At 55.9% G+C, this 21,072-nt stretch overlaps 3 protein-coding genes across 9 annotated transcripts; 2 read left to right on the forward strand and 1 right to left on the reverse strand.

Annotated features, from left to right (window-relative positions):
* Positions 1-8,806: 8,806 nt before the first annotated feature.
* SLC52A2 (solute carrier family 52 member 2) lies at positions 8,807-15,886 on the reverse strand. Of its 5 annotated transcripts, XM_064476712.1 has the most exons (6): positions 11,125-11,260; positions 10,572-10,807; positions 10,428-10,478; positions 9,605-9,986; positions 9,387-9,510; positions 8,807-9,281 (listed from the first exon to the last, which is right to left on the reverse strand). In XM_064476712.1, exons 2-6 carry the CDS (start codon positions 10,699-10,701, stop codon positions 9,069-9,071), a joined length of 900 nt encoding a protein of 299 aa, XP_064332782.1. In that variant the 5' UTR covers positions 10,702-10,807; positions 11,125-11,260; the 3' UTR covers positions 8,807-9,068. The 5 variants fall into 5 exon arrangements, with proteins under 5 accessions (XP_064332782.1, XP_064332781.1, XP_010997056.1 ...); XM_064476711.1 differs by lacking the exon at positions 11,125-11,260 and adding an exon at positions 15,862-15,886 and having other exon boundaries at positions 9,605-10,478; positions 10,572-10,803; XM_010998754.3 differs by having other exon boundaries at positions 9,605-10,478; positions 10,572-10,803.
* On the forward strand, positions 11,476-14,659 carry FBXL6 (F-box and leucine rich repeat protein 6). 3 transcript variants are annotated; one of them, XM_010998756.3, is made up of 9 exons: positions 11,476-12,020; positions 12,297-12,455; positions 12,617-12,680; positions 12,985-13,116; positions 13,191-13,298; positions 13,381-13,494; positions 13,563-13,794; positions 13,883-14,129; positions 14,419-14,659. In XM_010998756.3, the coding sequence occupies exons 1-9, from the start codon at positions 11,476-11,478 to the stop codon at positions 14,567-14,569; spliced, it is 1,752 nt and encodes a 583-aa protein (XP_010997058.3). In that variant the 3' UTR covers positions 14,570-14,659. The 3 variants fall into 3 exon arrangements, with proteins under 3 accessions (XP_010997058.3, XP_064332779.1, XP_064332778.1); XM_064476709.1 differs by lacking the exon at positions 12,985-13,116; XM_064476708.1 differs by lacking the exon at positions 12,617-12,680 and having other exon boundaries at positions 12,945-13,116.
* TMEM249 (transmembrane protein 249) lies at positions 14,974-17,057 on the forward strand. Its single transcript, XM_064476643.1, has 7 exons — positions 14,974-14,985; positions 15,198-15,293; positions 15,368-15,518; positions 15,842-15,936; positions 16,053-16,248; positions 16,406-16,491; positions 16,768-17,057. The coding sequence occupies exons 1-7, from the start codon at positions 14,974-14,976 to the stop codon at positions 16,951-16,953; spliced, it is 822 nt and encodes a 273-aa protein (XP_064332713.1). The 3' UTR covers positions 16,954-17,057.
* The last annotated feature ends 4,015 nt before the right edge of the window (positions 17,058-21,072 follow it).

The raw sequence follows: 21,072 nt of genomic DNA on the forward strand, positions 1-21,072 counted from the left end.
ATTTTTCCTTCATTTCATTTTCAGACTGTCCGTTGCTACTGTATAGAGATACAACTGATTTCTATATGTTGACCTTGTATGTTGACCTTGTATTCTGCAAATTGTTCAATTTGTTTTTTTAGTTCTAATAGTTTTTTGTGGATTCCTTATGATTTTCTATACATAGGATCGTGTCATCTGAGAATAGAGATACTTTTACTTTTTCTTTTCTGATCTGGATGTGTCTTATTTCTCTTTCTCGCCTAATTAACCCTGGCCAGGTCCTGCAGTGCAATGTTGGGTAGAAACAGACAGCAGGCATCTTCATCTTGTTCCTCATCCAAGGAGGAAACCTGTCGGTCCTCCCCCACTGAGTGTGACAGTAGTTGTGGGTTTCTCAAGGAAGACCTTCATCAGATTGAGGAATTTTTCTTCTAACCTTAGTTTGAGGTTTCTTTAAAAACAAACAAACAAACATGAAAGGGCATTAGATTTTGTTAAATGCTTTCACTGAGTCTGAGGACAGCACATGGCTTTGTCCTCTATTGTATCAGTATGGTGTACTACATTGATTGATTTTCGTATCGTAAACCAACTTTTCACTCCTGGGATAAAGCCCACTTGTTCAGATCCAGCTTCATTCACCTTACTAGTGTTTTGTGGAGGGTTTTGTGTCTATGTTCATAAGCGATATTTCCCTGTACTTTTCATTGCTTGTGATGTTTGTCCGGTTTTTGTAAGAGGGTAACATGAGCTCATCGAAGGAACTGGGAAGTGTTCCCTCCTCTGCTGTCTTCTGGAAGACTGTGAAGCGTTGCTGTTAACCCTTCTTTAACAGTTCGGTAGAATTCACCCATGAGTCATCTGGGCCTGGGCTTTTCTTTGCGGAAGTTTGAAAACTACTGACTCAGTTTCTTCACTTGTTATCGGTCTATTTAGATTTCCTATTTCTTCCTGAATCAGTTCCAGTAGTTAGTGTCTTTATTAGAATTTGTCCATTTCATCTAAATTATCTAATTTCGTGGCACACAGCTGTTCATAATATTCCCTTGTGACCCTTTCAATTTTGGTAAGGTCAGTAGTCATGTCCTCTCTTTCACTCCTGATTTTAGTAACCTGAACCCGCTTTTTGTCTTGGACAGTCTAGCTAAAGGTTTGTCAAGTTTTAAATCAACTGTTGATTTCCCTTACTGATTTTCTATTCTCTGTTTCATTTATTTCTGCTCTAATCTTTAATATGTCCTCCCTTCTGCTTATTTTGGGTTGAGTTTGCTCTTCTTTTTCAGATTTCTTAAGGTAGAAGTTAAGGTTATTGAGTCGAGATCTTTTTTTCTTCTTAAATATGAGTTTACTGCTACAAATTTCCCTCTAAACACTACTTTTGTGGCATTCTATAAGTTTTGGTATGTAGTATATACATTTTTATTCATCTCAAAGTAGCTTCTCATTTCCCTTGAGATGTCTTCTTTGGCCATTGGTTACACGGGAATGTGAGGTTTAATTTCCACATATGTGTGGATTTCCCATCTTTTCTTCTGTTACTGATTTCTAATTTTTTTTTGTTGTTGTTAATTCTAATTTGTGGTCAGAGAACACGCTTTGAATGACTTTAATCTTTCTAAATCTATTGAGACTTGTTTTATGGCCTAACATATTGTCTGTCCTGGAGAACGTTCCATTTGCACCTAAGAGCAATATGTGTTATGCCCTTGTTGGATGGAGTGTTCTATAACTGTCTTGTTAGATCTGGTTGGATTGTTGTTTAAATATTCAATTTCTTATTGATTTTCCTGCCTACTTGTATTGTCCACTATTGTGAACAGGGTATTAAAGTCTACAAATATTATTCCTGAATTACCTACTTCAATTCTGTCCATTTTTGCTGCATGTATTTTAGGACTGTGTTGTTAATTGCATAGATAACTGTTTACTTTGATGGATTGACCCTTTAATTATTGTAAAATGTCTTTCTTTGTCTCTAGTAACAATTTTTGCCTTAAAGTCTATTTTGTCTGATATTAGTACAGTTATTCCAGCTCTCTTTTGGTTACTATTTTCAAAGAATATCTTTTTCCATCCCTTAACTTTTAACCTAATTATATCTTTGATTCTAAAATGTCTCTTATAGACAGCAAAAAGTTAGATCCAGGTTGGTTTTTTTTTTAATCCATTCTCCCAATCTCTGCCTTTTGATTGGAGTGTTTAACTCATTTACATTTAGTGTAATGATTGACTATATAAGATTTACATCTGCCATTTTGCTATTTGTCTTCTATGTGTCTTATGTCTTATACATTTATTCTTCCATTACTGCCTCATTTTGTGCAAAATAGATCGTTTCTAGTGAACCATTTTAATTTTCTTGTCATTCTTTTACCAAATATTCTGACTTATTTTCTTACTGATTTCCCCCTGGGGATTAAATTTAACATCTTAATTTCTAACAATCTTGTTCGTATTAATATGAACCTAATTTCAATCATACAAAAACTCTGCTCTTATGTATTCAATCTTATATATTTCCACTTCACTTATTCTTTTTTGCTAGTATTATACAAATTCTTTTTTGCTAGTATGTTTCTGTGTTATAAATCCATCAATATGGTTTTATGATTATTGCTTTATGCAGTTATATTTTATATCAGATGGAAAGAGAGTTGCAAGAAAAAAATGCATTACTACTGAATTTTGTACTTACCTATGCGGTTACCTCTACCAGGACTCTGTATTTCTTCATGTGGATTTGAATTACCGTCTAATGTTCTTTTATTTCAGTCTGAAGGATTACCTCTAACATTTCCCACCAGGAAGGCCTGCTAGTGACAACTATCTCTCAGTCTTTATTTATCTGGGAATGTCTTAATTTCTCTTCATATTTGATGGTTATAAAACACAGAATCCTGAATGTAGAATTCTTGATCAACAGTTGTTTTCCTTCAGCACTTTGAACGTGTTATATTACACCTCTGGCCTCCCTGGTCTCTGATGAAGATGAGCTGTTAGTCTTACTGAGGACCACACGCACATGATGGGCCCCTTCTTCCACTGTTCCTAAGATTCTCTGTCTCTGGCTTTTCGCAGCTTGATTATTATGTCTCTAGGTGTGGAGATCTTTGTTTATCCCACTTGGAGTGAATTAAGTTTCTTAGATGTGTGTATTAACATTTTCATCAAATTTGGGAAGATTTCAGACATTATTTCTGTAAATATTCTTTTGGCTACTTCCTCTCTTCTCCTCTGGGACTCCCATTACAGGTATGTTTGGTGTGCTTGATGGTGTTCCACAGGTCTCTGAGGTTCTGTTCATTTTTCTTCTTTTTTCTTTCTCTTTCTCAGACTGGATAATCTCAACTGACCTATCTTCAAGTTTGTTGATTCTTTCTCCTGCCAGTTCAAATCTGTTATCAACCTCTTTAAGGACAACAGTGAAATGGACAAAAAAACCCAACCAAACAAACAGACAAAACTAAGGTAACTACCCAGATTGTCCACTGTTTCCCATCCGATAGATACTAGATGTCTGTAAACCACTGGTCCATTACAGAGCTCACCAAATGGTCAGACTTTGAAACCAATGCCCAACATTGCTCCACTGCTGTCAGTGACAGGGAGTAACTTCTGGCCACAAAGAAACCAAAACAAACAGAAATACACAAAGTCATTTGAGAAGAAAATTAGAATTATAATAATGACAATTAGAAAATCACAGTATCATTGGCACTCAGACTGCCCCCGAGGAGCCCAGAAAAGATGTGCCTGGGCTTAGCATAGCTATGAGGTGCCTACTCAGGAAACCTAGTTCACCCATCTCCATCAGGTGAGGCACTGGGCATCTTGGTGGAAGACCTCCAGAACTATTACACGGTAACTTTCAGAAAAAGGGAGAATCGTAATTCTTATACAGATGCATATTGAACACATGTTGAAGATTTTACTCGAGTCATTAAGTAATGAGAGATTCAGGAAATGTTATAACTGCCTTGAAGGAGAAGTCAAAGAAACACAAATCTATGCAGAATAAAGGAATGCTGAAGTTAACTTACAAATGGATGCAAAGCCAGCTTTTTCCATGACTGGAGGAGGGAAATCTATTGACCGTTAATTTATTTTCAAGTCTATGGAAAATAATTATTTACATTGCTATTAGTTGTCTACAAAGTTGTAAAATATCTCAAAGACAAAGACATGCACTGATCTCATGAACTGGAGACCTGGGAGAGGCGTGCCCTAAACAGGGCACAGCTTTCCCCAGAGATACCAGGAATCTGCTCTGCTTATTCGAAGTCTTAGATTTTTTTTTACATCCCAGGTCCCATCTCCTATGTGCCCTTGGTTTCCAATTCCTAGGATTCCCAGACCCCCTAAGAATCTTATACCACTCAGTTCCTGACCATCTCCCCAGACCCCAAGCCCCATGTCTAGTTATCCTGGTACCTAGCCCCAACCTCCCACGTCCTCAGGCCCCAATTCCTCCAGTTCCCCGATTTCCTGGCCCTCAACAGCCCCACTCAAGCCCCTCCAGTTTGCTTTAGCACCAGCTCTGATGGCCACTCCAGAGGACTGGGACCAGACTGCCTTCCACGTTGCCCAGTATCCCTGGGGTTCCAGCACATTCAGGGAGGTCGAGGGGTGGTCAGCCATAGCTGAGTTTGGCTGACTAGAGCTTGGGGGTGGGGGAAAGGGAATGGTGGCTCTTCATTCAGCAAAGTGAAGAAATGTGACCTGCTTGAAAGAACGACTGGCACTGGAGGGTCCACACTCAGGCCTGGGGACACTCAAGAAAGGTGAAGCCCACCCTTGCTCTGTGCTGAGACCTCGGTGAGAGGGGGTGGCTGGCCGCAGGCTCCCAGCACCACTGCTGGCTTCATCTCCCTTGCCCTGAGCTCCCTGACCCCCTGGAGGATCCCCGCCTCTTCCCTCCCCTCGGGTCTCCTTTCCTGTCCTCTCTATACTGGGGGAGGATCCCAGACCCGGGCTCTGCTCTGGCTCTGCCAGCTTTCCCTCTCTGGATGCCCAAGCCCGCGTGCTGACTGGGATCCCAGTGAGAGGGGCGGTCCGGGTGTGGGCGGCCTGCTTACCCATGACTGGCCTCAGAGAGCGAGTGCTCCAGTCTTTGGGCCACAACGCCCACCTACTCAGCCCTCTCAGGAGGCGCTGTCCACAAAATGATTTTTAAAGAGAGTATCAAGGGCTGGCTCAGGGGTGGAAGAGGGTTCAGGTAGGAACCTCTCAACCTGCTCTTCAGTGAGCTCGGCTTCCCCACCACCCTTGAAAAGGACAGGAGTATCCAGGTTGTTCTGCGGCTTGTCTTTCATTTAGCTCACACGGCTCTGCAGACGTATAAAACACTCCTCCTGGGGGCCTCGCCTGGGTGGTCCAGCTGAGGAAGCCTTCTTCCCTGCCTAGCCTGGCTTAAGGTGTTCTGAGAGGGTCAGAAAACCAGGAAACTCTCCTTTGCAGGTTGGGAGTGGGGTCAGGGAAGCACCCTGCTTAGTAGCTGGAGGTAGGGGGCTATGAGACGGAGGGGTCAAAGGTCCAAGAGAATGTGTGACTCTCCGCCAGGCACAAAAACAGTAACCAGTGCTGTGTGTGCAGAGGTCTGAGCTGTCCCAAATGCTCCAAGGGAGTTGAAAGAGGATTTCACAACTCCCTCAATTGTGACAGACAAATCAACTCAAATAAGCAACAAACTGTGGGCCCACATACCTTGGAAGTCCAAGAGGTTTAGCTTCAGGTGCAGCTGGATCCGGGTGATCCCAGGAAGTTGTCAGGGTCCTGCCTCTCTCCACCTCTCACTCTACTTGCCTCTGGAGTGGCTTCCTTTTCTGGTGTGCATCCCAAACAGTTTGGGTAGTTTTCATAGCTCTTGGGATGACTGACACCCCCAAGACAAATCTCATATTGGATCCTGATTTGCTCCACTGGGGTACTGTCCCCTAGTTCAACTACTGTGGGCAGGAGGATGCACACCATGGCTGGATCAGCTGCGTCACCCACTCAGCCACAGGGTGGGGGCAGGGGATCCTGTGATTAACAGCCCACCAGAACCTTAGTGACCTCTGAGCCTCCAGGGAAGTGCAGCGGAGAGCATGAGGCCAGAGCTTGGAGTGGAGGAAACTCGTGTGGCCCCATGGAGGCGGGCAGCACCCCGAGACTGGGTGGGCGTGGCCACGGCAACTGATTCTGGAACTACTGATGACCTGGGCCCATGCCCTTTCCAGGGTCCCAGCCACTCCCATTTTCTGGCCCCACAGAAGCTAAGAGGTTCCTTTGAATTCCATGGGCAGAGGAGGGAGCCCCTGAAAGGACTGTCATCCCATGTCCCCAAGTCAGGCAGAGGAGCTCTGAGCAGATGCAAATGTGGGACGTGACCCTTCTTCCACTCAGGTGTTGTCATACTTGCAATCACGTTGGAACCCACAGCTGCCTGGGGATTCCAGTGGGCTGAGAAACCCAGGACTGAAGGAAGGTGGAAGCACTTCCTTCAGTTACTCAACCAAAGCCAGGTGAGCCGTGTCCCGGCGCTCACTGGCTCAGCCTCAGGTGAAGTGGCCACACCTGAGAGAGGAGACTGCGCACGGCTGGGGGCAGGGGTGGCACACCTGGCTAGCCCTTCTCTAGTTTTGAGCTCCTGAGGCATCTGCTCCAGGTGGTGGGACAGACAAGAGCGGGCCCTGTGGCTCAGGCTCTGTCCTCACTCAGGGGCCCGCCCTCTGGGGGCAGCATGGTGCCTGAGGCCCTGCCTCAGCCACTGCTTCCCTCTGGGGTCGCCTTCAAATTCCTCACAGCCCTGGGTCTGAGGCCCTCTGCGCAGGGCTAGGACCCCAAGTGCCTGGCCCTTGCTTTCCAGCTGGCGCCCTGCTGTGGCCTTGGGAGGCTGCTTGGCTCTGAGGGGCATGGTGGCTGCCCTGCCTCCCGGCCACCGCCCGAGCCCTGGGAAGCCGTGACCAGGAAGGGTGTGCCAGGCAGCCTTGAGGACTTGGCTCTGCTGCCTCTTCCTCCCCTTGTTATTTTGGCCCCAGCCTTGTTTCCTTCAGAGCACTGACCGGAACACCCTGGAGACTTCAAAGGGCAGTGGCTTCCTCAAATCACCCACCTCCAGTCCTAGCCACCTACCCACACCTTGGGAGCTGGCGCTGTCCTGCGGGGCTGTGCTCTTGTGTGGCCCTCGGCCCTGGCATAGACACCTGGGCAGAGCAGAGCCTCCACACATGCCTTTGATCACCGCCCAGTGTGAGGGAGGCGGCTCCACCAGCCTCCAGCCCCCAGGTGCGCAGAGGAGAGGTGCTGATGGGGGGGAGGCCACACCACTCACGTCATCACCCCCTCGGAATCTCTGCTTGCCACCACCAAAGGCAGGCTGCCACAGCTTACACCCCACCTCCCGAATGCAGGCAGCCAAGTCAAGCTGCCCTCGTCCAGGTCAGGCAGCCAGGTGGTCAGCACTCTGGGAGGCTAGGGGCTGGTGGGTGGCCTCCTTCCTTCATGGCTGGGCTGTCTTGAGCCACTTGGGAGCCTGGCTCCACCCAACGTTTGATGGGACCCCACACTAGAGGCTCCACTAAGAACTCCCTCCTGCTCAGCTGACCCTGCCAAGGCCAGAGAGGAAAACCTCCAAAAGCCTATGTGCAGGTGAAGTCAAGGACAGATGGCTTCTAAAGTTGACAAAGAGCATTGGAGGGAGACCAGAACAATCGAGAGAGGAGCTGGGGCGGCAAGGGCAGAAAGCACTGCTCCCGCTCCCGCACCCCGCGGCTGCAGGGACCCTCCTGTGAAAGTGGGGCCCCTTGTCTGTGAAAAAGGGGTCTCAATACCAGGCAAGTCACAATGGATCTCAGCTCAGGCGTCCTGCCTGCCCTAGGGAGCCTGTGGCTCCTGTCAGCCTCGGCTCCCAGCCTGCCCAGAGGCAGAGAAGAAGTGGGAAAAGCCTGGGCCCCGGCCCCACAGCAGCCTCCCCACAAACACCCTCCCCAGATCCTCCCAGGCCCTCATTCCAGTTCTCTACAGCCCGGTGTGTGGGAGAACCCCCAGGCCAGGAAGGCCTGGTTGGTCCTGAGGCCCTACTCCTTGCAGACAACAACAAGCAAAGGTCTGGACTGCCGGCCCAGGGTCAAGGCAGAGCGCAAGCTGCTGAACCAGGGGCCAAGTGCCAGCAGCCCAGGGAGCAGGCAGCAGCAGCCACATCTGCCTGAATGAGGAATCTGGAGCCTTTTGTGTTTGATCACAAAAGCCAGAGTGAGGCTATGGTTCAGGCGAGGGGGCAACTTTCTTGAGCAGAAGGATCCCAAGACTTGCTAGAATCTCACACCCCAGTCTCTTCCAAGCCTTTCCTGTACCTGGACCTTGAACAAGCCGCTGGTGTAAATCCTCCACTAAAGTGGCAGTGAGTGCTGCCACGCCCGGGCCACAAATGAGGAGGCTGGCAGGCAGCCCATTCTTCCTGACCCTTGTGCCTGGTTGGCTCAACCCACCACACAGCCTCGGGATGCCCTGCTGGGAAGAAGAGCCTGGATGGGCTGATGCTGGCAGACACCATGCAGCCTCTGAGTGTTCTAGCCGCTGTGGTCCTTGGCCTAGACTCCAGGTCCTGGGAGCTGGCCTTCACCCTCCTTCTGAGAAGTTCTGTGTGTGTTTGTATGTCGGGGGGGGGAGGTGTTCTGTGAAGCAATGGTGGGGAACAGGAGTCCTGGGCTCAGAGGGCATGACCCCAGGATCTGTGAGAGTTGCCTGGGGGTGGCAGGCCCCTGCTGAACAGGTCAGGCTACTGCTCCAGCTCAGGAACAGCTACCTGCACAGGGAAGTTGTTCTTGGGATTAATTCCAACTCATAGAATAAAAACACTTTATTGTACAAATCTCACACAGTCCCCAGGCCCGGGACCAAGTCCACACCCCGAGTCAGGCCCTGGCCCTGAGCCTGCTCTGTGGTCCCCACCCTGGGCTGCAGTGCCAGGTTCTCCTGTGGGGGTGCAGGTATCTATGAACATGCCACGTGTGGGGTGCGCGTCCCTGGGTTGGGGGCACTCAGGCACTGTGGCAGCCCCAACCTGAAGACAGGTGGGGTGGAATGAGGTCCCCACCTGGGCAGGCTTAGGAGCTACACAGGTCCACACAGTCCTTCCCACTTTGGAACACATGGTAGATGCTGGTGGGGGGAAACATGGCAACGGCGCCAAGCAGGGAGCCCACCTGGATGGCCACGCCAGCTGCCAGCAAGGCCGGCTGACCCCCACCATGTAGCAGCGAGCTGGCAGCCACCTTCACGTATGAGAACACGCCCAGACACAGAACCCACGACACCACCTGGGAGGGTGGACATGGCAGCAGGCTAAGTATAAGACGCCCCTGCTCTAGGGCCAACCCCTCCCGACTGCCACCCTCTTTGCTTTGTATCCCTCGTGTACTTACCACAAGAACCACTCCTGCAGAGGTGCCCACCAGGGGCGGGCAGGGGCTCAGGACTGCTAGCGTCATCAGATAGGCCCCGAAGAGCATGCCCAGCAGAGAGAGACTCCCCAGCCCTGCCAGGGATCTGCCAGGGGTGAGCAAGAACTCAGGGCGGGCTGTGCAGGGACCAGGCCTTCATCCTTAAATCCCACCCCAAGTGGCTTGGGGCCCCTGCGTACCTGCACAGAACACCCATGGCCAGGAAGCAGGCGAGGGGATTGGCGGCACTGCCCAGCACCACGGCCAGGTGGTAGGCCAGGCGCCCATAGGGCAAGCAGGAATAGCTCTGCACAGCAGGCAACACGCCATTGGTCAGAGCATTGGTGACGGCCAGCAGTCCCAGCAGACAGGCTCCACGGGCAGAGAGCAGCCTATGGGCCGCAAGGTCGGGGCTGGGGGTGCTGCTTGCCACCCGGCTGGGTGACTCCTGCAGCGGCGAGGCCTCTTCCTTTTCCTCCTCCTCTGCTCCTGGGGTTCCCACCCTCAGGCCAGGCCCTGGACCCCCTGCAGGTACAGACGGTGGTGATGGCAACAGCAGCAGGAGACCCTGGAAGGCGGCAGCTGAAATGACCAACAGGGCGGTCAAGGTTCCAAAGAAGGTGCTGGCGGAAAAACGCTCTGGGGAGTCATGGGGGGGCCCAGGAGTGCCATTGGTGGGGGCTGGTGGGCACTCGAGACGGCCCACACCCTGCACTAGGGCCAGCACACAGGGAAGCAGGGCACTGAGGCCCTGGCCCAGGAAGAAAGACCGCAAGAAGGTGGGTGGCAAGTGGCTGAGGAAGGGCAGGAAAGTGACATTAGAGGCACAGCAGGCCAGTGCCAGCACAAAGGCCAGAGCTAGGAAGGCCACGGAGTGGACCTGCCCTGCCACCGTGGTCACGTGCCACCACAACGGGGCCAGCAGGGCTGTGCCCACCACACTCAGCGCCTGCACCACCTGGATGGGGGCCCGCTCGCCCTTGCCCGGGGCCAGCCGCCTCCACAGGGTCACCACCAACAGACCCAGGTTCCCTAGGGCCACAAGCACAGAGAGGTATGAGGGGAGACTCCAACCTGCAAGGGAAGAAATGAGGAGACATGTCAAGGACAGGATGCTATAGGTCAAAGGGCAGCCGCAGCCCCCCTTCCCGGCACACTCCTACTCACCCTCAGGAAGGTCTTTCACCACCACAGGCAGCTCCACCCAGATCCCGTTGATGGCAGCCCATGAGCCCATGCCAAAGAGGGCTACCAGCAGGTGGGTCAGCACCAGATGGCCCAGCGGGGGTGCTGCCATCCAGCCCAAGGTTAGGGCCTCCAGGACAGGGCAAAGATCACAGCCAGCTCTTCTTTTCCCCACGTTAGGTCCAGTAGCTCCTCAGGAAACTGAAGACCTCGTCTAGCTTGAAGGAAACAGACGCTCAAGAAGGACAAGGAAGAGACGCACAGCCAGAATCAGAAGAGAGCCAGACTGCCAAGACCAGGGAAACTGGAGGGAATGTCCGGGGTAGGAGATGGGGAGGAGGAGGGGCCCAGCGCACCAAAGAGCATCGGCCGCCGGGATCAGGACAAGGCGAGGCCAGCAGGCAGGGAAGCAGGAAGGCGCCACAGCCCCAGGGGAGGATGATGAAAGAGCAAGCTGCTCTTCGGATCTGAGTTGCCGAGACCACTACCACACTCACCCCCCGGACGCAGAACAAGAACTCCGGGACATAGATACCTCTCAGGGGCCACGCACACGCACACCTCTGCAGCTTCTGCGCGACCGCGGACTGCGGAGCCAAGTCGGGGCTGGGGGTGTGGCCGCGGCGGGCCCCGCCCCTCGCTGCGTCAGGTGGCGCGCAGAGAGCCGTTCTGAAGCACCGCCGGGGTCCTTGCGCCTCGGGGTCCAGCACCTGCGCGCTCCCTGACGCAGCGGCCGGCCGTCCCGCCACACTTCGAGGGCGCCGCCTCCGGCCCAAGGCCCCAGTCCCAGCCCAAAACCAGTGGGGCCAGAAAACGCAGCCGGGCCGGAGTGAGGACTCCAATTCGGCCAGAAATCAGGGAAGACGCAGGTCGGCGTGCCCCATGCATGGCCCAGCACCGGAAATCCCGCCCCGGAAGTAGAGTGCGGAGCCCGGAGAGGGGTCGAGCCCGTGGCCCAGACGCTGCCCCGCCTCTTCCGCTGCGGATCCCGTCACTTCCGCTCCACTGGGCAGAGCTTGGAGCGTGGCGAGTGGCCATGGCTCCTGGGGTGGCTCCGCGGGCCCGGCGAAGAGTCCGGGGGACGCCGCTGGCCGGGGCGCCGGCCCGCTCGGCAGAGGACTGGTGGTGGGATCGGCTGGCGCCGAGCGGCTCCGGGTACCACTTGCTGCAGGCGGACAGCATGCTGCTGGTGCTACCCACCCTGGGGCCCGCCCGCGCCCGCGCGCAGAGGCGCGCCGCCCGCCGCGGTCGGCGGCTGCGGCCCCCGGCGTCCCGCCCCGCTGAGGCCAAAGCCAAGCCCAGGACCTCACCCGCGCCCGCTCCGCAGCAGGGGCCCGACCCGGGCTGGGGCGACCGCATCCCCTTGGAAATCCTGCTGCGGATTTTCGGGCTGTTGGTGGAGGCGAATGGGCCCATGCCCTTCCTTGGCAGGTACCCAAGCCCGTCGCGCGCAGCGCTGTAGCTCATGCTGACCTCTTGCGTACGCAGCGGGTGGCTAAGCGCCCACACTATGCGTGCCAGAGTGCGCAGTCTCTCAGGTGGTTCATTTGGAACCGCAGGGTCCTGACTTTGAGCTGAGGTGTCCAAAGCGTTGTGAGGGTTGTGGGGGGCGGGTCCCTCCTCTTAGAAAACCCCATGGCGGCAGCTGGTCGGGGCGGGCATCGGCCACAAAAGGCCCGGCCCTTAAGCAGAGATTTTTTTTCCCAGGGCTGCACGCGTGTGCCGCCGCTGGCACGAGGCCGCCTCCCAGCCCGCGCTCTGGCACACCCTGACTCTGTCACCCCCGCTGGCGGGCCGCCCTGCCAAAGGCGGAGCCAAGGCTGAGAAGAAGCTCCTTGCTTCCCTTGAGTGGCTTATCCCCAATCGGTGAGGAGTTCCATCTTTGTCTTAACCCCTCACTCCATTTGTGTGATGTGTGGGAAGCCCCAGACCCCTTCTTCTCCCTGCACCAACGTGATGGGTGGGAGAACGCTGACAGAAGGGCAGCTTGGGAACGCTGTGCAGCTCTGCCTCTGCTGTCGGCCCAGGTTCTCACAGCTCCAGAGGCTGACTCTCATCCACTGGAAGTCCCAGGTACACCCTGTGTTGAAGGTGAGAGCTCCAGGCTGCCCTGCACTCCAGCCATGACACTCTGGGGTTGCCCGGTACTTCCAGGGAGTGGGTCAGACACCGTGGGGCCCAATGATGCCCCATGGGGATGCCTGCCTGGCTCTCCTTTCCTGGTGTCTCCTCCAGCTGGGAGTTGTGAGAGATGGGAGCACCCAGGTAGGCCTGGCAAGGGCAGCAAGGAGATCAGTGCTGAGGCAGTGAAGTGGGGTTGGTGCCAACCATCAGTCTCTACTTTGTGGACCACAGCCTTCACTCCCCGCATCCCAGCTGGCCCTGTCTTCCACAGCTGGTTAGTGAGTCCTGTCCTCGGCTCACCTTCCTCAAGCTCTCGGATTGCCACAGTGTGACCCCCAACACTCTGATCATGCTAGCCAAAGCCTGCCCCCAGCTCCACAGCCTGGACGTACAACATTCCATGGTGAGCCCTGTGTCCCCAGCGGCCCCAAAGAAGCCTGGGCTGTGGTGACAGGTACCCCTGTGCTGGGTCCCCAGGTGGAGTCCACGGCTGTGGTGAGCTTCTTGGAGGAGGCAGGGCCCCGAATGCGGAAGCTGTGGCTGACCTACAGCTCCCAGACAACAGCCATCTTGGGTGCACTGCTGGTAGGTCTGTGATGGGCAGGAGCAGAGCTGGATGCTGAGCCCGATCCCGCCAGGCTACTGACCCAGTGTTCTGCCCCTGCAGGGCAGCTGCTGCCCACAGCTTCAGGTCCTGGAGGTGAGCACCGGCATCAACCACAACATCACTCCCCTCCAACTTCCTGTAGAGGCTCTGCAGAAAGGCTGCCCCCAGCTGCAGGTACCTGACGCCCCACCTCTCCCACCTGTCACCCCTCTCCCCATCTGCAGCCTGGGCCTTTTTCCCAGGTGCTGCGGCTTCTGAACCTGATGTGGCTGCCCAAGCCTTCGGGGCGAGCAGTGACTCCTGGCCCGGGCTTCCCCAGCCTGGAGGAGCTCTGCCTTGCCAGCTCCACCTGCAACTTCGTGAGCAATGAGGTCCTAGACCGCCTGCTCCACGGCTCCCCTAACCTGCGCTTGTTGGACCTTCGCGGCTGTGCCCGAATCACGCCTGCTGGCCTGCATGATCTGCCGTGTCAGGGTCAGCTCTCCCTGGGCGGTAGCTGGACAGGTGGCTTGTGGGGGTCCTTGCCCGCTCCACAGCTCACGCCCACTCTTGTCACCTCCAGAGCTGGAGCAGCTTCACTTGGGCCTGTATGGCATGTCAGACCGGCTGACTCTAGCCAAGGAGGGCAGCCCTCTGTTGACCCAGAAGTGGTGCCACACTCTGCAGGAACTGGACTTAAGTGGCCAGGGCTTCAGCGAGAAGGACCTGGAGCAGGCCTTAGCCGCCTTCTCAGGCACCCCTGAGGGCTCACACCCAGCCCTGTGCTCCCTCAACCTCAGGGGCACCCAGGTCACACCAAGCACAGTCAGGTTAGTGCCCCCCTCCCCCTGTCAGTTCTTTGGGGCCCGTGTGGCTTGCCCTCCTGTCCTCCTGGCTTGCCAGCTCCAGGGGTCTGAAAGGGGAGCCCATACTGGCCAAGCCCCTGCTTGGGGCTGGCCTTGGGGACATCAAGAGTATGGGGCTTGGGCCTTGGTGGCTGTAGGTCGCAGAGCCAGCTGTGGTGCAAGGGTAGAGAGGTCTCCCTACCCAGGCCTTGCTGGGGTCTGGGTCTTGTAGGGGCCAGTGGCTTAACCCCCGTGGTCTGCCCTGCCTGCACAGCTCTGTGATCAGCAGTTGCCCGGGTCTGCTGTACCTCAACCTGGAGTCCTGCCGCTGCCTGCCCCGGGGCCTGAAGCGGGCCTATAGGGGCCCAGGGGAAGTCCAGTGGTGCCTGGAGCAGCTGCTAACCAGCCTCCCCTCTGTCAGCTAGGCAGCTCCGGACTCTTCGGCTGGCCAGCCCTGCCCTGCACCCTTTCCCAGTTTTGAATGTTTGAGCGTTATAATAAAACATTTTTAGGAACTCTTGTGTGTTCTTTGTGATCAGGGTGAGGGAACGGGCTGTCCCTGAGGGGCTAGAATGGGCCCAGAACCTGTGTGTCGTGGGCTTGGAGGTGGCCCCCAGGGCCCCTGAGTCTGCATGTGGCTGTGTCTTACCTTCTCACTCCTGGGCTCAAATCTTGGACTGGGAGAGAGAGGGAGTGTGTGTGTGTCTGTGTGCGCGCGCGTGCGTGCACGCGCTACCCTCAGGGACACTAAGCTGAGCTGTCCGTGGTTGTATGTGAGGATTTGGCCTGGGCAGAGGTGGCAATGGAGAGATGAAAGCCATGCTTAGCCATGGGGTTCGTGGTGGGGCACCTGCTTGCAGATCCCAGCTCAGGCCTGGGATGTCCACTTCCTCCACCTTCAGGTGAAGACTGAACCAGGCTGTACAGGGGTGGGGACTACCGGGAAGTGTACGCCCACCACAGGCCTGGACCGGAGACTCCCTGGAGAAGGAGTGGTCACTAGGACGAGCCCTTCTAGAACCCGCCGCTCAGAGCTTCTAGAACCCTGCGCAGCCCAGCCTGGACCGCCACCTGGCATCGCTCCCCTGCCATTGCCTGAGAGCTCCTGCTCCTTCCTGGGCCGCAATCCTGGAGGCTTTATTCCCCCAGGTATGAGCGTGACTGTGGGCAGTGGGCGGTGGCAACAGATGAGCCGCTCGGCTGACTGCCTGTACCTGACTCAGGTCCGCAAGGGCGGGATCAGCAGCCTGCCCACGACCTCCGGCGGCAAGCCCTTCCAGCTCTGGGCCCTAGGACTCTTCTGCACCGAGCGTAACTTGGCTAAGCGCCTTAGGAGCAACAGCTTCTACCCTTTCACGGAGCAGCAGCCGAACGGTGCGCGTGGACCGCTGCGGGGTCAGGAAATCAGAACCGGGAGGGCCCGGGACGCGGGGCGGGGTGGGGACCTGAATGGGGCGGAGCCATAGCCCTGGGCGGGACCAGGACCTGAACAGGGCGGAGCCGAGGCGAAACAAGGGGGCAAGGCCCTGGGTGGGGCCGGTCGCGCGCGAGTGGACGTTGGAACCGTAGGCTGGACGCCTATCCGGGCCCCAAGCCCTGTGTGGGTCGGGTGTTCCGGGCCCCGACCCTGGCTCTGTCACCTCCGGCTGCGAGCAGGGGCACGCTGTCCTCATGCGCCGCCGCCGCGCCGCCCCCAGTCTTCGTGCTCGAGTACTACCTGGACACGCTGTGGAAGGGGACGCTGCTCTTCGTCGTCTGCCTCTTGCTCGTCAGCTTCGGCCTCGTGAGCCAGGTCTGAGCTCCTGGGCCGGCCCCTCAAGGCCTTCCTCCTGTGGGGGCCGGACCCTCCACTCGGCGCCTCGCCCCCGGGCCCCGCGGCGGCTCAGAAGGTCTCCGCGGCGTCCGCAGGTGCGGAAGCAGGAGACCTGGGGCTTCCCCGCCTACGGCATGGGCATCGGCCTGTGGCTCATGATCTCGTCGCTGCCGCGACGCCGCCTAGTGCTCAACCACACGCGCGGCGTGTACCACTTCTCCATCCAGGGCCGCACTGTGTGTCAGGGGCCCATGCATCTGGTCTACGTGCGCCTGGCGCTCAGCTCCGACGGTGACGCACCGGGCGGGCAGCAGATGCGGGGGCTGCGTGCAAGGGAAGGGAAGCCATGTGGAGTGGGGAGGGCCGGGCAAGCGGGCCCATGCCCGGTCCCGAAGCCCCCGTCCCCGCTCCCCAGAGCCCCGGAGCTGAGCCGCTTGCCTCTTGCCAGCCTACAGAAGGTGCTTCTTCCAGCTGGTTCTGTGCGGCCACAAGTTGGAGCCGCTAGTGCTGGTGCAGCTGTCAGAGCGCTACGAGGTGGGTCCCACCCAGCCGGCCTTGGGGCCTCAGACACGCTCCCCTCCCTCCTCGGTTCAGCATGAACCCGGCCACTGTTTAGGGCGCTAGGATGAGTCCATTTTGCAGGTGGAGGGTGCATACAACAAGGTCTTCGGCCAGAAAAGGGCGCGGGGGCTGACGGGCAGGGCTGGAGATGCGGTCTGCAAGGGGAGGGGACCCCTCGGGGGCGCCGCGGCTGCGGGTGGCGGGGCTTCTCTTGTCCTGACAAGAGCTGACCGTTACCCACTCCCACAGCAAATGGAATATCTGGGTCGTCACATCGCCCGGAAGCTCAACATTAACTACTTCGACAGTCTGGCCTCCTCGTACCGGCACGTGGTCCGCCACTGGCCGCTGGGGGCCACCTTCAGCCCGGGCATCGCTCTGCGCAAGACCCGTGCCTATGACAAGCTGAGCTCTGGGTCCGACCTGGACGTGTGATGCTGCCGGCGGGCACCCCCTCCCCGAGCCCAGAACTGGGCTCGCCCTTCTCCTCCAATATCCCAGCTCCACCGACTACTGGCCTTCCTCTCAATAAAGTGACCTCTTGCTTAAGCCTGGTCGTTTCCCCCGTGCGTTTGGGGGCTCCTGCTCCAGGGTCTTCCTTTAGTGCACACTTCACAGGGCGTCAGGGAGCCTGTCAGGGAGCAGCCCAGAGTTGGGGTTGGAAGAGGGGGTAGTTGTGGGAGTGACCATGACAAGAGGCCAGGCCTCCAGGACACGTGTGGGACACACTTGCCTCTCTTGGTCAGTAGCACTGAACTGGTCCTACTTGGCGACAGAAGTGCGGACCAGTGAGTGGGATCCAGGAGTCAGAATCTGATTGGTCCACTCTGGGTCAGGTGTCTGCTCTAGTCCAATCAGTGCTGGGATGGGGGCACGGCAGCAGGTCAGGCCCTCTGCCTCGAGGGTGGATCCCGGCTAGGTACGCCCCGAGGGCGCTGCCATGGAGCCCTCTGCCAGAGCCTCAGGCCCGCTGGCAGAGTAGAGCCGCGGTGTCCCTGGAGTGGGCTTCTGCCTGCCTGTTGGAACCCCAGTCCCAGGTTCCCTGTCCAGTGGGTGTTCTCACTTCTGGGTGGTGAAAGCTGCTGTGGGAGCAGAGAAAACAGAGGCACCTGGCACTGTCCACCTGGTTTCCTGTTCAGCGTTTTCCCTCAGGGCCATGGTCATGACCCAGGCCTTTGTGCACTGTGTCAGCGGAGTATCCCTGGCACCAGGACCAGCTGCAGACTTTGCAGGGCCCCATGCAAATTGAAAATGTGGAGGTCTTTGTTAAAAAGTAAGAATTTCCAGACAGCAGTACTAGAGTGTTAAATCAAGCGCAGATTCCTCTGAGCTTGGGGTCCTGCAGATTGCTCAGATCACATGCTTGTGAAGCTGGACCTGCCTGGAACCCTGGCTCAGAGTCACTCACTGACTCCCAGCATCTCTGCCTGTCTCTGGAGCAGGGACCAGAGGCTGCTGGGACTGCCTCAGGCAATTGTTACTCAAGGCACGAGTGCAGGGACCCCCTACTCCTCAGGATGGGGCCCAAGCTGTCCCCAGAATGGCGGGGCCCAAGCTTTCCCCAGAGTGGCAGGGCCTAGCTTTCCCTACAGGGAAAGCTCAAGAGAGTGGGCAGAACTCAGCAATGGAGGGGTTTGGATAGGCTGGGGGTGAGGTGTGTGGCGTGTGGGCCAAGGGGCTAGGCTGCCTGGGTGAGTGAGTGCCATGTGGTTGAGCCAGGCCTAGGGTGCCCAAGTTGCCTGTGTGCTGTGTGCCAGCCCCTTGGGCTCCAGGAGGCTGTTCAGATTGGTTACCAAGGCTTCAGGTTGGGATTCAGTCCCCCCCCCCCCCGGCAATGCCAAGCCCCTGCCCTCCCAGAGACGACATCCTAAGGGAGACCCAGACTGAAGCGCTGACTTCTTGCTGCAAAGTGCCTGGAGGAGGGTGGGGTTCCTTCATCTGGGGGTCAGATCTTTCCAAGGATTCAGCATTTGAGCTGAGACGAGGAGCTGAGGCTCACGTGGCGCTCAGGGGGAGAGGCTTCTGAGAAGAGGGCTGGAAGTGTCAAGGGCACAGTGCGCGGTGCGGGGCTGAGCTGCGTGAGCTGGAGACGCTGCAAGGGGGCCGGCTGGCCAGAGAAAGCTGGGGGGGGGGGCAGGAAATGGTTTTTCTCTCTGCAGTGGGAAACCACTGGGAGTTGTAAGCAGACATGCGCTGTAATCTGGGCAGGGGTGGGGAAAGGCCAGGAGGTTGCAGGAATTGTGCGGGGAGAGAAGGGGAGCCTGAACCCCAGTGGGGCAGAGAGGAACAGAGAGGGTTATGGGCAGGTCTGAGCTACACAGCAGATAGGCTTTGCTGGCAGGCTGGATGCATGCAGGAAAGGAGTCCAGGGTTCCTGGCCTGGAGCTGGGGGGGTCTTCGGGAGGAGAGACGAGGAATTAGGAGTTCTGAGCTAGGGGAGACTTTGAGGTGGCAGGGAGGCTCTGGGGTGAAGGGGGAGGGGCATGAAGCAGAGATCTGGGGCTCTCATCCCACAGGAGGTCCCTCAGGCCAGGCCCTGGTGTCCCCTGGCAGACAGTCATTTGGTAGAGAAAGAAAAGGCCAGCCAAGGATAGCGCCCTGGCACCTGGCACACAGAGGGAGAGGACAAGGCTCACAGGGGGAGGGGACAAGAGAACCTGAGAGGGAAGGAGAGGAAACCCATGTCCGCTGGGATGGGGGCTCACCAGGGGTGGGAAGATCCCCTAGAAACAGCCTCAGGGTAGGGACTGAGCAGCACTGCAGGAGCAGGGTGGGGCAGGGGAAGGAGAGGGGAGGCAGGGGGAGACCACACAGGGAGACTCACTGCCAAGGGAAGAGAGACCTGGAGGCTGCTGTGGGAGGTAGATCTTGTTGTTCACTTTTAAAGGCACATTGCCGTGCAGATGGGAATGGCCCAACAAAAAGATATGTATTACGAAGCAGGTGACAAGGGACATTTGCAGGGAACACTTCTTGGCTGCGCAGAAGAGGAAGGATTGGGAACACAGTTGGGATGGGGAGCAGGATCCTTGCCCACCCTCCACTTGTTCCCCAGAAAAAGTCCCCCAAAATTATCTAGGCATGTGATCATGCAGAAGAAAGACTGCATTTCACAGACTCCATTCCAGATAGGAAGGTGGTCTTCAGATGAATTCTTTGAGTAATGCAATGTAAGAATCGTTATGTGTAGAAGTGGGGAGGAGGGATGGCCAAGGTGGCAGAGTCAGAAAACCCTGAGTTCTCCTTCTCCCACGGGCACCCAAAGTAAAACTGTTTACAGGACAACCATCGATAAGTGCCAACTGAAGACCAGCAGAAAAGATCTTCTAAAACTAAAGATACAAAGATGGAGCCACAACAACGTGGGTGGGAGGGGCGCAGTCGTGATATCGTGGAGACCCACACCCCCACTGGGTGTCCCACACATGAGCAGATAATCACAACTGCAGCAGTTCTCCCCAAGGAGTGAGAGGTCTGAGCCTCACAGCAGGTTCCCCAGCACGGGGTCCCGCACTGGGAGGATGAGCCCCCGGAATAGCTGGCTTTGAAGGCCAGTAGGCCTGGTGCATGGGAGGGCCAGAGGGCTGTGGGAAACTGTCTCCCCTCAAAGGGTGTGCCCAGTGTCACACGCTCCAAGACCCAATGCAGGGGCAGTAATTTGAAAGGAGCCTGAATTAGACTCATTTGCTGATCTCAGCCTCCCGGAGAGTCAGGAGGCCACTGGGGCTCCCCCTGGGAACATAAGTGCTGCTGGAAGCCATTCTTGGGAGCTCATTCTACCACAAGGACACAGGTGCTGACAAGCACCATTCTGGAGTCCTCCCTCTGGCTTATTAGTGCTGGGGGCTTACTTCGCACCAGTCCTGGGAGCCCTCAGGCTGAGCAGCCAGCAGTGGGGGGACCGGCCCCACCTACCACCAGGATCCCCTAGGTCCTGCAGCCAGCCTGCCCTGGGACCAGGCCCTGCCCAGCAGTGAGTCAGTACTCTCTGCATGAGTCAAGGTCTGGCAGCCAACTTGGCCAGGGGTCAGCTCCATCTACCAGCATGCCACAGTAGGACTCCACCACAACATTAAAGGGCACCCCTAGAGCATACAGCTTTGGTGACCAGAGCGGAGTGTGCTGCTGAACCTCATAGGACGTCTCCTACATAAGCCACTTCTCCAAGATCATGAAGCATAACTGACCTGCCTAATACACAGAAATAAAAACAGAGAATTAGGCAAAATGAGGCTCCAGAGGAATATGCTCCAACTGCAGAAACAAAGACACTACAGACAAAGACACCACACAAAAAAGAAAATTACAAGCCAACATCCCTGATGAGCTTAGATGCAAAAATCCTCAACAAAATATTAGCAAATCAAATTCAATAACGCTTTACCCGCGATCAAACGGGATTTACCCCAAGGACACCAGGATGGGTAAATATTCACAAATCAATCAATGTGATGCAGTTCATTAACAAATTGAAGAATAAAACTCACATGATCATCTCCATAGATGTGGAAAAAACTTTGGCAAAATTCAGCATCCATTTTTGATAAAAATTCT

This window comes from Camelus dromedarius, chromosome 20, assembly GCF_036321535.1.
Source record: "Camelus dromedarius isolate mCamDro1 chromosome 20, mCamDro1.pat, whole genome shotgun sequence".
Classification (NCBI taxonomy): Eukaryota; Metazoa; Chordata; class Mammalia; order Artiodactyla; family Camelidae; genus Camelus; species Camelus dromedarius.

Coding starts and splice junctions, on each gene's coding strand:
- SLC52A2 (XM_064476711.1), bottom strand. CDS start 10,701: ATGGCAGCACCCCCGCTGGGCCATCTGGTGCTGACCCACCTGCTGGTA. Junction 9,511..9,604: donor GCCATGGGTGTTCTGTGCAG/GTACGCAGGGGC, acceptor CACCCCTGGCAG/ATCCCTGGCAGGGCTGGGGA. Junction 9,282..9,386: donor CTGCAGGAGTGGTTCTTGTG/GTAAGTACACGA, acceptor CCACCCTCCCAG/GTGGTGTCGTGGGTTCTGTG.
- FBXL6 (XM_010998756.3), top strand. CDS start 11,476: ATGGCCCAGCACCGGAAATCCCGCCCCGGAAGTAGAGTGCGGAGCCCG. Junction 13,117..13,190: donor TGGACGTACAACATTCCATG/GTGAGCCCTGTG, acceptor CTGGGTCCCCAG/GTGGAGTCCACGGCTGTGGT. Junction 13,795..13,882: donor GCATGATCTGCCGTGTCAGG/GTCAGCTCTCCC, acceptor TGTCACCTCCAG/AGCTGGAGCAGCTTCACTTG.
- TMEM249 (XM_064476643.1), top strand. Junction 15,519..15,841: donor CACGGAGCAGCAGCCGAACG/GTGCGCGTGGAC, acceptor CGCCGCCCCCAG/TCTTCGTGCTCGAGTACTAC. Junction 16,492..16,767: donor AGCTGTCAGAGCGCTACGAG/GTGGGTCCCACC, acceptor CCACTCCCACAG/CAAATGGAATATCTGGGTCG.